We start from the raw sequence: 15,892 nt of genomic DNA on the forward strand, positions 1-15,892 counted from the left end.
GCGTCGAATTGATAACAGTCCATTAGTTTATGGGGCATTGATTAGCAGATTCTGATTATTCTTTCTTTAATGCAAAATAGTTTATAGGGGCTCAGTGGCTAGCAAAGATGTCGCTTAGGTTAGAAATTATTTACTTCACACAATTTCTTTTATTTGTGGCATTAGTTCGAAGCCATCCGGTGATAAATAACGCGCCGTTAAACGTCGTCGTGAATAATACCAACTATATAGACCGTAATGTTACAAAAAATAGAGTTATATCCCATTCTGTGACCGAGTTTCAACCACCTCCACTGCCAAAGGGAAACTTTCCTCAAAATGACGTGGAATACGGAAATTGCGTTGGAAATCATCAAATTGTCCATAATGAAAATATACAAGTTGAGAATTTTCAACAAAGCACAATAGATGGTGTGTTCGAGGTGAGGATACAAGAATGCAGGTTTCATGTGAATGTTCACGTTTAGAGTGATCAATGTTGGATAAGATACTTTCTCTTGATGGTAATATTATAGTTTTTTAAGATTTGGCGCAAAATACCATGAACTGTTAAGAGCCTTTCTACGAAAGTCTCCAATCTTGTAAGGTGCGAGTAAATATGGGGCATTGAAATACAATTTATTCCAATTTCCACCCGCGAAGCCAATCATTGTTACGTAGTTAGGAAGGGGTAGCGTCAATACTCCATTATATATAATTAACTGCAGTAAGGATCTAGAACAGAACTTTGTGGAATATTTTTAATCCATCGTTCGAGTTGCAGAACTGTGTTCTCCAAACGGTGGTTCGCCTAGGGATTCTATGATTTATTTTCCCATTTTCCAGAGTTGAACGCATTGTTCAAAGCCGATCTTAGTTTTGACATTCGTTGGAAGGGTGGGGAGCGCGGGGGTTTGAAAGTGATCACTTCTTTCAGGGGGCCATTCTCAGAAACTACCAAACCGAAAAATCTGAAAAAAATCAGGAGGCTGCCACTATATGGTGCCTGGACTCCGAAATACCTTCCATGCCGATATCTGTTTAAATAAAGTTAATAATAGTATATTACTACAATATTTTGTAATTGGTTAGAAACTCCCCTTAAGTTCATCCTAGTACCATGAAATTTTGCAGTGATATAGGCTACAATATGGAGCATGATCTTACCAAGTTTGGTGGAAATCGCACTATTACTAACAAAGTTATAATACCTCAAATTTGTTCCTTTTTTGAAAATTGAAGACTCTGAATGTCAATATCACCCGAAAGTGGATACTTTCACATAATATATGGATATATTACGTGCTACGTACTAAGAAATACACAAAACCTTTCGTACCTGAAGCGTCCAGCTTCCGGTTTCCCGACTTGTTACAAATGTAGTTGCTTTTTCTGCGTTGAAAGCACCCTTTAGCATTCCTCAATACCTGAATTCCATCGGAAATTGGGTTTTTTTTTGCAGGCCTGCTGCAATTTTTCCACGTTCTGTGAAACACTTTCTTGTGCAAGAAATATACAGATGATTACGATTTCATCTAGAGCAGAGTTAACACATCAAGCGCTGCCTCGCCTCTGTGTTGGGAGCAGCGAGACCGAAGTGGTCATTAGTTATTATTCGGTTCTTCATATTAATGTGCAAACACCTCCTGGGTGCCAATTATATTCACAGGAAAAACACCGTCTAGTATATGAGACCAGATAACCGAAGCTGAAGCGATTGATTGCTCACCGCAAAGGCACTTTTACAAAAACACAATTCGGAGACAATCGCGTTTAAAGTTTTAGGTTGGTGTTTCCCATTTTAAAAACTAACTTGTTTATTTGCATGGAGTCTTCAATTCCAGGGCCAAAACATTGATGTGATGTTGGCTACAAGCCATTATAGCTTCTCTTGTGGTTGCAACTACTAGCAGTATATACGGTGATGAAGGATCAAAAGTCTATGCACAACTACACTGGGGCAGCGAGGTAATGCGTTAGAAATAGCTACAGCTTCTGACCTAATGCCCCGACCGTTATGAAACTTGGTGAAAGTATTCTTGAGATAGTATACTTAAAGAATATGCAATAAAAAAATTTCGATTTTCGGGACCATCATAACTGTATATAATCCATCATTATAGGGAACCGCAATGTCGTCAGTCCTGCCGCCTTCCATGGTTCTGAGTGTTTGCCAACTATAAAAGACAATGAACGACGCCTTGCGGCAATGGAGACGAAGATGTTGCGTGGGATTAGTGGCGTGACACGTTTAAATCACATCCAAAATGAGTATATCCGCGGTCGTTATGGGGTTGCACCGATCGTGGAAAAATTGCGCGAGAGGCGTCTTCGATGGTATGGTCACGCAATTCGTGCTAACGAGAAGATTGTCAAGATTGGTCTGAACATCGAAGTCGATGGTAAACTACCCAAAAGCAGGCCGAAACAACGGTGGCTTGATAAGTTGGATGGGGATTTAAAAGCCTCGAGATCGCACCCAGATCAGACATTCGATAGAGCCAAATGGCGAAACCGATCACGACGAGCCGACCTCTTGTGAACGGGACAAAGGCTGGAAAAAATGGTTTTGTTTTGATCCAAAGACAAAGTCATTGTGGTAGAATGAATTTCCGTTCATTCTCACAAAGCTGACCAGGGAGGTCGTCAACATCTGCTAATAAGACTGTATGAAGAGGTAGAAATCGCCCATCACGATCGCCAGACCATCTTTTTTTAAATAATCGGAATCTTTTGGTAAGATCTTCTAGTTGCCAGTCCATATAAACTTCGCTGACAGCGAGGAGCACTGTGAATCAGTACCTTGCTTGGAGACTCGACAGTCGCAGTCGCGTGGGAAAATCAAATCAGTAATTGCTGAGAAAAAATCCAGGCCTAAACGAAATAATGCCACTCATGGTTCAGAAAGAACAAGCAAAGGTTGTGCCGGGGAAGCGGAAGCTGGATGATTCCCGTAAGGTTTTGTGTATTGATTCTAGGATGAACTTAAGGGGAATTTTGCAATCAATTACTAAAAATTATTGCAAGGTGCTATTATTTAACTTTATTTTAACGGATATCGGAATGGGGGGTTCTTCGGAGCCTAGGTACCAAATAGTGGCAGCCTCTTGATTTTTTTCAGATTTTTCAGTTAGGCAGTTTCTGAGAATGGGTCCTTCAAAGAATTGATCAGTTTCGACCCTCCATACTCTTCAACTTTCCACTAAATGTCAAAACTAACACCGGCTTCAAAAAGTAGGAACTACAATACCTTTTATTTGACACACCACACGACTCTAATTGGTGAAAAAAATGTACAGCGCCTTTTGCATGTATGGGGACCGCCCGTATAAATTTGACATAGAATGATGTGACTCACTGTATTCGTGAGCATTCACAGTTCCAAATTTGGTATTAATCGCTATAACCATTTCCGCGAAAAATGCATGTGACCGACAGACAGACTAACTGATAGACAAACAGATAGTAAACCGATTTTAATAAGGTTTTGTTTTACAAAAAACTTTAAAAACCTAAATAAAAGTCGAATCGAGGATAGAGAAAGTGCCTGTCTTAGTTCCTACACTAGACAGGTTGGGCACTAGTTGACTTCAAGCTGATTTTGACCCTCTTTAGGATAGAATTATATTGGCTTCATGCCGGAGAGTCTATATCAGGAAGGCGTAGCAACTCCAGTTGGCCCTGAGTCGAGTTTAGTTTGCTTTCGTCCAATGGACCTCTTGTGCTTACCAGCCGGGGGTTCTAGGACATTACATAGTTCGATTTTGGCTCAATACTGCAGCTTGAACAAATTTATATGTGACCATAGGTTTCGGGTGTACACAATTGAAAAATCAAATAGAGAATTATCTATAATAGACGAGGTCCTTCTTTTAATTTAGTCTGAAAGTGGCAGCAGCTTACGGAGTAAAACCCACATGGGGCTGGGGACTACCCGTACAAATATATAAGCTAGAGAAGCTAGAAAACCTTAAATGTGCTGCTGTATTTTGGGAACGACATTTAATAGTGATGGATGAAATTCTTCTGGTGATGCTTGCGTTGGAGATGTTTTCCGCAAGATACTACATGGCATCGATCTAACCAAAACACAGCTGAATTTCACTCCCCAAGGAATAGCACTTTCTTCCAATGTAAAATATTTGGGTGCGATGCTGGATCCTGGATTATATATTTTGACGAAAATCACTTTGGGAAAATTATGTGTGAGGTCTATGCAAATCGTAGGAATGACAATTACCCAGGCCACCAAAATTATATAACAGTAGGGCGAATATTTAGTTACGGGAATTGTTAACATTGTGTCCGGATAACTGAGTGGTTAGAGCACAAGGCTGTTGTACGGAAGGTCACGGTTCGATCCCCACTGGTGGCAGTGGTATTTGTATCGTAATTTGAGGTCGGATACCAGTCGACTCAGCTGTAAATGAGTATCTGAGTCAAATTAGGGCAATAATCTCAAGCGAGAGTGATGCTAATCACATTCGCTCTTAGAGCCTATCCTGTAGTGTACCGTTACGATCATGAATGAAGTGCTGCAGAACACTTCAAGGCCCTGAGCCAATTGGATTGTTGCGTCAACGGTTGTTAATATTAATTGTTAACAGATGACTCTAATGGCAGTAAGGGAATCTTGTCAAAGGCATGTAATAGTTTTCTATTAAAGTATTTAGATGCCTTTCTGGAATGTTCCATGGAGTATAAAACGGCCGAAGGTCCCCCGCGGAGTTAGTCTAGTTCTCGAGTTAGAGCAGATCGCGTCGGTTATAAATACGGCTCCAGTTGTATAAGTGGATGGAGTTGTTCTTAAAATAATTGTGCAGTGTGGTTGTATAATTTAGTGTAAAATAAACGCAAAAATAAAAGTTGTAGAATGGGGTTTTGTCTAGTGCTACACAATTCAGTGATGCGATTCTATGTAGAAGAAGTAACGCAACAACTGGCGACAGCGGTGGAATTGCACAAGCCAAAATGGTTAAATTCGAAAGCTTGAAAGTAGAACAGCTTCCTACGACGGAAACTAAAGCGGAATTACAGAGGAGACGAAGTTTTGGAATCGGGAGGTGTTAACGTCGAGGAACGTGAATTACAGTGTGAGCCTACATTGTGTGTTGAAGGTCACGAGGAAGCAGCTGGAACGTCCACGGTAAACAACAACGGCATAGCAGCTCTAATGCGAGCTATATGTACGAACAAGGAAGATTTATGGAAGAGATCAGAAGACAGGAAGAGGAAGCGCATGCACGATAAGACGAAAGGCTAGCAAAAATTACGGAAGCAGTAAAAGAACAGAACGAAGGCATGAAGAAAATCATTGAAACACTCCAGGCAGGTGATGAACCGTTGGAAAAGAGTGAATAGTTGGAGAGAATTAAACGAGAGGATAAAGGAATTTACGAGAAAGTTGGAGGTGACTGTAGAACAAAAGGGCAACTATTGAGGGGTTGTAGAACAGGAGGTCATAAGTGAAGGGGTAAAATGGCAAAAGGAGGCCATGCGAGAAGGTACGAAACAGCAAGAAGAAATATGTAAGTAGGATGAGCATACCAGGCGGAACAGTGGAAAGCCTGAGGAGGTGACTATTCACGAGGCCGACGGAAAGTGTGGAGAGGCGAGAAGCGATTGATAGGAACTTGAGACCTTTCAGCACAAAGGTAACAACAAGCATATGCTGGACGGCAAGGCAGTATACAACTCGCATAGTGACTTGAAAGCTATACTTATGCGCATTTTTAGAAGCGAGTGTAATGACTGGAGTAGAGGAAGGTGCGCAACACGGAATTATAAGAAGCGTTGCAGGAGGCGGCAGGGATCAAAATGAATGGATAAATGGGCACGGAAAAGGCAACAGTTTTTTGATAATTACAATAAAGTAAGTGAAGAGAGAGATAGAAGAAGATCCGCAAAATTGAAAAGTAAGGAGGATACATGAGTGAGTGAGTAGACCGACTCAATCGTGTTTATCCTTTCAGTGCCACGCAGAAAAAGAGCTGACTTTCGAGCAATTATGGCAAGGTTCTGAAAAATTGGTAAAAGTAAAGGAAACAATTAGTTTGGAGGAGCTAAACCAAAGATGAAACTGGGATGAATTAATGGTTAAAATTTGGATTGCTAAGGCTTATGTGGCACAACGACAGAATCTTCTACAAGTGGGGAGATATGTGTTCAACGTTTCGGAAAATAAAGGTCTTGGAGCTGTACAACTGTTGATTGTTGCGTTACGAACAAGGACAAGGGGAATTACTTTGGGACATTATGAAGAAGTAAGCAGTGAGCATTTGGATGTCAGCGAAACTATAGCGAAGGACGAGCGGCAGTTCTATTGGGCTAGATATTTAAGATCAGATTGCCTAAGATTATGTGATCAGCATGAGTTTGCATGACCGAAGATACCAAGACAAAAGGACATGCTGATAATTGAGCTTGAAATTACACTCGAACGGGTTTTTATAATTGAAGCAAAGCCATTATCAGGGCGCAGCTCCTTCCGGGACCAACTAATATTGTTCTATAGTTTACAGTCCAAGAACGGAGATAAATGAAAGTTGCAATTGAAATTGGAAGGACCTTTGGGAAATTAAGAAATTCAATTCAGATTAGGCGAAGTAGATAGAAGCCGGACGTACATGAAATTGGAAAACCTAGAGAGACGGACACGATTCGAATCCCAGGCAAATAGCGATGATTCTTGTTCAGGCTGAATATGTTTAGGCGATGGACAGTGTGACGAAAATCACTTGGGAAATTTAAGTGTGACGTCTATACAAATTGTAGTAATGCGAATTAGCCAGGACACCAAGATTGTATAACAGTATGGCGAATATTTAATTAGGATAATTTTTGACAGATGACTCCAATGCCAGCAAGGAGATGATATCAAAGGGGCAAATTAGTTTTCTAGTAAAGTGTTTACAAGTTTTTCTGGGATGTTCCATGGGAAATAAAAGGGCCCTAGGTCACTCACGGAGTCAATCTAGTTCTCGAGTTAGAAAAGATCGCGCCGGTTATAAATGCGCTTCGAATGGTACCAGTTGAAGGAATTGTTCTTTAATTAATTGTGCAGTATGGTTGTATAATTTAGTATAAAATGAACGCTTATGTTAAAGTTATAGAACAGATTTTTGTTTAGTACTACGCAATCCAGTGATATGAACCTACAAATCAAAAGCAAGTAACGTAACAATATATATTAGATCCTCCTAAGTCTACGAGAGGATCGTTGTAAGGAACTGGGGCCTCCGCCTGAGGATGGTTTCCTGGATGTATACAGCCGTGGTTTGTCTCATCTTAACGTGCTGTTTTATTGCGGGGTAGGTGCTATTAGGACTTGGCAGATGCTTCAAAGTAGTCTTCAACCATTTCTTCTTGGACCTCCACATTGAATACGCTGTAGCGTGAGTCCAGATGAAATGTACCTCGGGAACTGAGTAGTCCCTGTGGATTACGCCACATGCAAGCCGAGGTTCAAAGGGTTTTCTAACCAGGACAGGGTTGAAGACGGCCGCGACTGACACAGAATTCTTTACCAGCGGATCAAAGATGATCCGTAGAATTGGTATGTGATATTCGCCAATTAGGTTTTCAGCTTAAATTTTGAGCCTTTGAGCCTTGTAAGTGCATAGTAGCGATGTTTAATTTCTTCACGTTCTGGCAGTGTCCAACTTTTTCCGATTTTGCTGCCTTTTTAAATAATTAGGGCACCGGGGTGAGATGCATTCTTCCTCAAAATTTCCAGAAAACGAGCTAACCTCATCATAGCCTTTGGTTGAGAACCTCTAGCTGTAGCATCACTAACCTTTTTATATGACTGGCACAATTATGTGAAAACCTCCTCTCTTGTATTTTTATTTCTATCCGCTGATTCTCAACTAATTAGCAACTAAAAAAGTCACCAGATGCAGTGAACTATTTTAAAGCGATGATAATTCAATTCTGCTAATCTGACGTTTTTTATAAGCCTTTATATTTTATATAATTTTCATATTTGTATTTTATTGTAAAAAATTGCAAAACTTTCCATATATTATACTTAAAACTTCCGTCTCTTTCTAGATTTATATTGATGCGCCGATTAAGATTACTTGCTTGAAAGTCCAGGATAAAATGCCACCAGGAACAGGTGCTGAAGTTTCGTTGAAAGACGGTGGTCCAGGATACAACTGGTTCTTTTTAAACGTTAAAGGAAAATATGCTCGTGGAATGAACATGGTCGTGACCGCCTACGGAGTTCCAGACTACAAGAAACTTAGATTTAAATTGAATTAAAGTTTAAACTCCAGTGATGGGTATTTTAGTTCAAATAACGGTTCAATTGAGAATTAATGTTTGCTATTTCTTCAGCAGCTGGCTTTAAATGTAACACGTGGAATATGTTTTTGAGATTTTAAGTACGATCAAAATAAAATGCATTTGAGTTAAATTTAAAAACTAGGATTTATTTTCATACATCGTACATACTCTAAAATTACAACTGAATATCAAAATATATCCAAATTTTACAATACATTTCGTATAAAATAAAATAAGTTAAATATTTGTAATTTTAAATAAATTCTAATTTGTAGACATTAAAGAAGATTTGTTTCTTCAATTTGTCACTTTCATTCTCGTTTATTCAGCACTTTTAGCACCAGATGGTATTGGTGGTGGTGGTACATCTGGGACTTCGCTATTTCTGTTGGCGCTAATATTCTTAATACCATCAATGTTTGGTTGAACCTTTAATGCATCTGGAGACAACGTTGCACTGTTACTTGCTTCTCCACTAGCTGGGTTTTGTGCAGGTTGTGGCGATTGTGGCTTTTCAGCTGGTACAGTTGGCTTTAAACCAGGTTGGCCTTCTTTCTTTGGTCCGGCGTTTCCAAAAGCAGTTGCAGGAGGATAATATCCGAATGGAGGAAGATACTGTTCAGGGAAATTGTTGTATGAATCATAGATCAATGGGTAACTGTTGAATGGGTAGGGTTGCAAGTTGATTGGATTCTGTGGGCGAGGGAAGGATGGTAGTGGAACTAGACTTGGTGGAAGTCCGAATTCATTGAGTGGAATTGGGGGACGGCCTGCTTCTGGTGGAATTGGAAGTTGTTCTCCGCCCTGTGGTGGATGAGGCAATGCGAATGGTGGACGAATTTCACCTTCAGGGGCACGGATTGGAGCCTGACTTGAAGATGGTGGTAGTTCTAATGGCCCTGGTCCGGATTCTGGTATTTGATTCTGAGGTGATTCTAGCGGAATCTAAAGTTAAAAGAAATTTAGTGGTGTATATAACTTTAGTTTCTGCTGATTTGGAAAACACTTGTTTCAAATTATACCTGTTCTTTAGGGAAAGCGCCGTAAGGGTGTGGTGGAGCACTTCGAAATAGAGCGTCACTTCCTGGAGGCCCAAACTGTGAGCGAAGTCCTGGATTAATGTAACGGTAAGCATGGAAACCAAACGGGAATGCTGCGATACCAGTTTCATGGATTGTCGGTTGGATGAGTGGGAAAGCCCGACTTGGAGTCAGGTTTTCATCAGTTGTAATTAAAGCGTTGTAGACTTTTGGTGTTCGCAACAGTCCAGCACAATTCACATATTGTAGTGTGCACACAAGAAGAATTGCAATCTGTAAATAAAGGAAAATTACCTTAGTATTATTCTGTATATGATGTTTACGGAAAGGAAGAAACCAGTAACTTGAGTAGCGAAATAGAGACTAGGGCTATGAGGCAATTCTCTTTTACATTTTTTCTAGAGAAATTGAGTAATTAAGTTATGGCAAAAAAGCAGAAACATGATTTCGCTTTTTTTGTTTAGAAATAGTAGACGCAGAGGCTTATCTATAATTGATAATTGGCGGATATCAATCGTCAGCGGTCTATTGCACAATTCAGCTAATTATGTTCAATGGCCTCTTGTATTGCATAGCGATGGCTTTAACAACTCTATCCACACCAAGATTACTACATTTTTCCAATTCTACCACTGGACTGAATAGTTTTTTTCGCAATTAATTACATAATTGCAATTCTTCTCAACCATACAAGTGCGGATGTGACTTGAAAAGTTAAACAACATTGCGTTGACGACGAACGACAACTGCAGAGTACATGATGCATAAGTTTGTGCAAATTGCAATTATGTACGCATGAAATACCAAACGATTGATTCATTATTGGTAACATGCACTCTCGAGAATTCCATAAATTACAACAATATTATGCTGGTATGCTTGGCCAGGTTGATTGGTAGACATATAGGCAGGTAGGCAGCCGCATTGCAATCTGAATGATCTGATTATATATAATTAATTTACCAATCATCTTATTTGCGAATTTATTGGAGTTTGTTCTGCTGTAATTTTTTATTAGCGTTTCGTTTTTGCCTTCGTTTTTTCCTTCATTCGTTGGAAGTTATTAAATTTAAATCGACTAGACTCGAGTGTACAAGTGTTAACAAATAGTCGCAGTTGATGTGGTTTGTAGCAAAAATTGAGTTATTTAAGGGGGTGTTTGCAGAATAACGTTGTGTTATTAATTTTTAAGAAAAAGATTGAGATTAATACTCAAAAATGGGGATAATACGCTGGTGGTGCCACTTTGTGATTACTAGCTAAATCTCATTTAACTTAGCTATTTCTGTCGGTAGAAAAGTTTTTTGTTCCGTAAGTACTAATTATTAACTATAATTTTGAGATATATAATTCATATCTGTTATACCATAAAACCTTTTTCGGAGTAGTCATTTCCTTAATATTCGATTGATTTTAAATAGAATATTTTAAAAGGACGTCACGGACAAATAAGGAGAATCTACCCATTGATTTTTTTCCAAATAAAATCCCTAGCCCCCTTATATTTCTCAGAAGTGATTGTTATAAAATAAACCGACCATTAAGATAATTGTTATTGTACTTATCATGCTGTGCAACTGGACGTCTATTGACTTTTAATATGTACGCTTTATTAAAAGTGAATGCAAATTGAATGATATCTGTATGCCGACTAACTGGATTGATTGAACCAGCTTTAAATATTTAGATATACACATTAATTATGAAAATAGAGCGGTTTACTTCACACACCTAAACAACTTCAACGGAACAAATGATTGTCCTTGAAAGATACTTAGAACCATCTAGAGGGAATGAGGGAAAAACAAGAAAATATTTCGAGAGTCATGCAATTGTTTTTGTTTTTCTCTGCATGGTTGTACCGATCAAAAGTGGTTTACCTTTCATTAGTAAGGTGGTAATCGATATGTAGTACATGGAAAGAAATAATTCCTCTGTCTCAACGCAATTTTCATATAGCCTAATAGAGACATATTAGGGGTGTGGTTGCATTGATTATCTGTTTTCCTTATTTACAAATGGTCGATGAAAGGAACATTCAAATTGAAAATAAGAAAAATATTGTTGATACTATTGTTAATTGATCATGCATCAAAATGGTTTATGTTTCTGCAAATAACCCGAAGTGATCCGATCTGTATAAGATATCTCTTGGTTGAATTTGGACTCCTTGTGTCACTAACCTTTCATTATCTTTTTATTTGAGGGTGAGTCAAAGAAGATACTCTTATATTGCATTTACAATATTTTGGGAACCAGTTGTTTCCCAAAATATTGTAAATGCAATTCAATCTTTCAATCTTTTGAACTTTTTACTATATTGATATTTTGGAAACGGTCGAAAAGAAGCGGATTTGCCTCGTTTAAATATTTTCGCTCGAGCTCGGTTTTATGTGAATGATAATTCACGAAATCCGAGTGTTATATTGAAATTGATTTTATTTGGTTCCATAACATCTATTATCTATTTTTTTCGATTTGTGTATAGCTGAAAACAATTGATGCAATTTTCTGGACTAAAAAGCAATTAATATGCGCTCAATATTAAGAATTTTCAAATATTAACAAAATATGTTAGCTTAGAAGTAATAGGGTACTATTTTTGATAATTCTGGATGTATTTAATTCTATTCGACTACCATGAGAAGCGAACTCTTGGAGCAATTTGATATTCGGAATGTATCATACGCTAAAAATCTATGCACCCAAATTGGTTCATTTAACAGTTTATATAGAAGGATCTGAAGAGTATTATGGCGCCCGAAAAATTAGAATTTTGATTAATTAGCCACTCAATTGTTGTTTGTTTTAATATCATGTAGTTTCTACGTAAGGTGACGATCTGGGTAAAGGCGAATTCGCGCTATCCCTTGAAGGTCTATTTTCCCTATCCAATTGTTGATTTAGAACAAACGAACAGACGTTAGATTTGGTTGTAAGACATCCTTTGGATTATCATCAAAGTTAAGCGTCGCGGACTTTGAAATAAATATAATTCATAAATACTAAAGACTTCGGGATGGTTCTCGAACACGCCGGATGGGGACTCTTGCCGTGACAGAATGCGATTTTAATGAGAATGATTGACCCTTGAGGTAAGTCTTCAAGATAGGTTTATATTTAATCCTTTTCATTCTGGAAGCCGAACTGATAATCGGCGATCAGCTTTTGATCGATCAGGAAAAATTTTCAACGCCGGATATTTTTCAGAATCTGATTGACAATTTAGTTTTTGTCCGGTCCAGTCGATGTAGTTTCGCATTTTGGGAGTACTGGCTGGTTTTCCGCTAGAGGGGGTTTAGGGGGTAGACACAATTTTCAAGCAGAAAGCATCATCACTATGCACACTTCTCCATATCCATTACCAGACGAATTTGAATGTAGTTACGGGTTGTTTAGTTTCCCTTAAACCTGTATGACATAATCAGTGTTCGCCGTTCTGTTCTAGTTCCGAACAACTTGCTGATATCGCTCTTGATAATGGATGTTTGTGCGCATCTTTGCACTATCCCGCTGCTGTAGGCTGCACAAGTATGATAATAATGAAACTGAACTCCAGACTAATTGGAATTTAATAAGGACTACTTCATAAAAGAGTGAACAGTAAGCATTCAAACGTTCCTTTGCTTCACTTCTCTCCAACCTTTTAGAGAAGAGTTTGTTTCATTTTCTGCAAAAGCATACCTTATATGTTTGTCATTTTGGTATCCCTCATGAGACTAGTTGTTTAGTAAGTGATTGTCTTTATAAGAGTCTTCGAAAATGTTAACATTTCCGAGTATTACTGAAAAGTATGGCCATTTGAGCTTTTGACAAGTGCCCTTCTCTATTTTTCTGCCCAGTGTTAAAGTCCCTCTCAAAAGGTACTTACATCATTTCTTCCTTAGCGGGATATGGATGTGGATGAGCCAACACTAGAAATACGACGGCAGTCGCCTAGTTGAAAACATAAAGACTTCAGATTCCAAAGGAGGGAGATTTCGTTCTTGTGATTGCCTTTTACTTCTCTTAAAATTGTATTTTACTTTCTATGACGAAGAGCAACTCATCGGATGCTTAATTCATAACAGCACTAGTGTAATGCAAATTTGTGAAGGTCTAAAATATTTTTGGGGTTTGGTAGACCATGTCAGAGGCTGGAGAGACATGTATTGGGAATATGATTTGTCTCTCGGGGTCCCTCTGGCGATAGTTAGGTTACGAGCTTCCGGTTCCGCAGACGACTGGTTGCGTCTTCTTGTTTTCTACTTTTTTCTTCAATCGGAATATTGCTTTCAATCGTTTCTCACGCTGTTTGGACTGTCCTTAAGTTAGAATTAATGCACATGACTTAATAGGGGGTAAGACATTTAAGAAATCCTACCCATTATCCTGATTCTGGCTAGCAGAGTGGAAATGTGCGTATTAGCGGACCCCGGTTCACCGTCCTCTTCTCATTTAGTGTTAGCTCTACCCTTGTGGTTGGTTTCAGTTAGCTCGATAAGCTCTGATGGTCATTCTATCTCAAGGTTCTCATATAAATTCGTTGGTTAAGTAACATTTCTTAGATACGAATTGAGGACTTGAGGTAATTGTCATCCCGTTGACTTAGTTCTATCTGACTTACCTAACTAGGAATAAGTTGTAAATGGTTGGACGTTCTCATTTTTCGCTCGTATTTTATTTTAGCGATATTTCGGGAACCACTTATTCCCTTCTTCAGTGTTATACGTCACTGAACACCCTTAGATAGATTTGAAGTATTTGAAGGTTTTGAATCGATGTGGCACTCCGGTGTCAAAGGGAAGTTGAGCAGTAGATGAAAACTTCAACGATTTCAACATATCCATGATTTTGAAGATAAAGGAAAACTGACTGAAGATGATGGTGGGAATGTTTTTTGTTGAGGATGCTCGGAGTCGTGGTAGGAATGTATTTGGATAAAAGCTGGTAATATGATTTAGCTGAGATCGTATGTTTTTTTGCGTAGGGCTCTCCAGAATCTACAAATCAATAGCGTCGGGAACCAGTTTTCGACCGACTTTTCGAAGTTTGGAAATGTAAGCAACTGAAAACCCACATCTTGTTGTCCACTATCCTGTCCTAGAACTACGTGGTGCGAAACAGTCGAAAAGAACGTCTTCGAAGAAAACTGAAGCATATCATTCAAATTTTGTCTAATTCTGGTGGTTCACAAGCTGAGCTTTTATTTTACTTGGATGGGTGCACTATTTTATACTGCCCTAATAATTATTGCATTTAAAAGAAAATAAACTAATCAAATCTGACTAAGTTAATACAAAGAGTGATTCCATTGTAATACATCACAGTGCCAAACCATATGACAGGTGCAGAATATGAAGTAGAATTGAAAGTTTCTCCGGATAGAATTGTTTTTGGTCAAACATTAGTTCATAATCGAAATCCAAGAAAAGTGTATCGAATAGAAAATATTAAGACTGAATAAAAATTAGGGTTTACATGACGTTGTGAAGAAGGTGAGAATGTTTAATGGAGTTGGTAGTCGAGGGATGAATGAATGAGAAAATTATTTAGCCCCTGGAGTTAAGCGGTGTATGTTCAAATAATGTAGTACAGGAGAGAATGTGAAAAAGTGAGGTTTGTTAGCAAGAACTTTTTTTGGTCTACGGAGCTTTCTTTTTGGGTGAGCACCAAATTAAAAAAACAGACGACTAGAGGTTTCGTTCAGGTCAGAGGCAACTTCCCATAGGCTATCTCAGTTACTTAACATTTTAAATTATATTCACGGCAAAAACCGCCTAGTAAAATTCAGGCCTAAGCCGAGCGAGGTACGTCTAATTTTTTGTTTGGTAATTGATTGTACCTTATAACCCATTCGTGTTTATGAATTGTATACAAAAGGACAAAAAACATCCGGTAACCACTTCGGTAAGGCTACTCGCAGGATGGACTTGAGGCAGCGTCTGATGAGTTACTACTGCCCTGGACGAAACCGACGAAATTCCAAGTCGTCTATATAGTTTTTGTTTTGCAAATTTAGGTGCTAGACAAAAATAAGGAATTCATGGCCAGAATCTGTGGGAGAAAGTTTCTTCTTGCTCCGGTCCGCTATCAGATGGATAATGGATTCAGGGCTCCGTCAATTCCTAAATAACAATTTAGATTATGAGATTTTTTGGAAGCGTAGTTAATACAGTTTTCTTGAATATGGAAGTTATGTACGCAGACTTCTAGTTTCTGATGAAGTGATTGATTCCTCTCTGCTCAATTGAATTTACATTAGTTTTACAGTTGGTAAAGTTGAACCGTGCTTGGGAAGACTCTGATATTCTGAATGCTGATGGCTGTTTCTGAGGTTGAAATGCTTGCTTTCTGCGGTAGAGAAATGATTGCCTTAATGTTATGTTCCCCTTTAAATTCTAGGAATTAGAAATATTGGAGCAGTAATTTTGCGAGGATTCGCTTGCAGGGAGAAAATTCTTTCCAGACTGTGGTATCCAGCTAATGAATCTCGCTTGGGAATCGATTCCCTAAATTACCGGAAAGTGCTGGGGTAAGACTTGCTAACGTATATGAGGCGTTTTCCTTCTGTATACTTCATACTAGGATGCCTACGCCCTGAA

The 15,892-nt window shown here is 38.6% G+C and overlaps 2 protein-coding genes across 2 annotated transcripts in view; one reads left to right on the forward strand and one right to left on the reverse strand.

Annotated features, from left to right (window-relative positions):
* Positions 1–8,569, forward strand: LOC119652423. Its single transcript, XM_038056546.1, has 2 exons — positions 1–422; positions 8,032–8,569. The coding sequence occupies exons 1-2, from the start codon at positions 108–110 to the stop codon at positions 8,242–8,244; spliced, it is 528 nt and encodes a 175-aa protein (XP_037912474.1). The 5' UTR covers positions 1–107; the 3' UTR covers positions 8,245–8,569.
* Positions 8,394–15,892, reverse strand: part of LOC119652422 (trithorax group protein osa) — a 23,259-nt gene continuing 15,760 nt past the window's right edge. Inside the window, exons 2-3 of the mRNA XM_038056545.1 lie at positions 9,291–9,581; positions 8,394–9,213 (exon numbers count right to left, since the gene is read on the reverse strand). Of these exons, the coding sequence (XP_037912473.1) occupies positions 8,590–9,213; positions 9,291–9,581 (915 nt within the window). The 3' untranslated portion in view covers positions 8,394–8,589. The remainder of the gene's footprint in view (positions 9,214–9,290; positions 9,582–15,892) is intronic.

This window comes from Hermetia illucens, chromosome 3 (assembly GCF_905115235.1).
Source record: "Hermetia illucens chromosome 3, iHerIll2.2.curated.20191125, whole genome shotgun sequence".
NCBI lineage: Eukaryota > Metazoa > Arthropoda > Insecta > Diptera > Stratiomyidae > Hermetia > Hermetia illucens.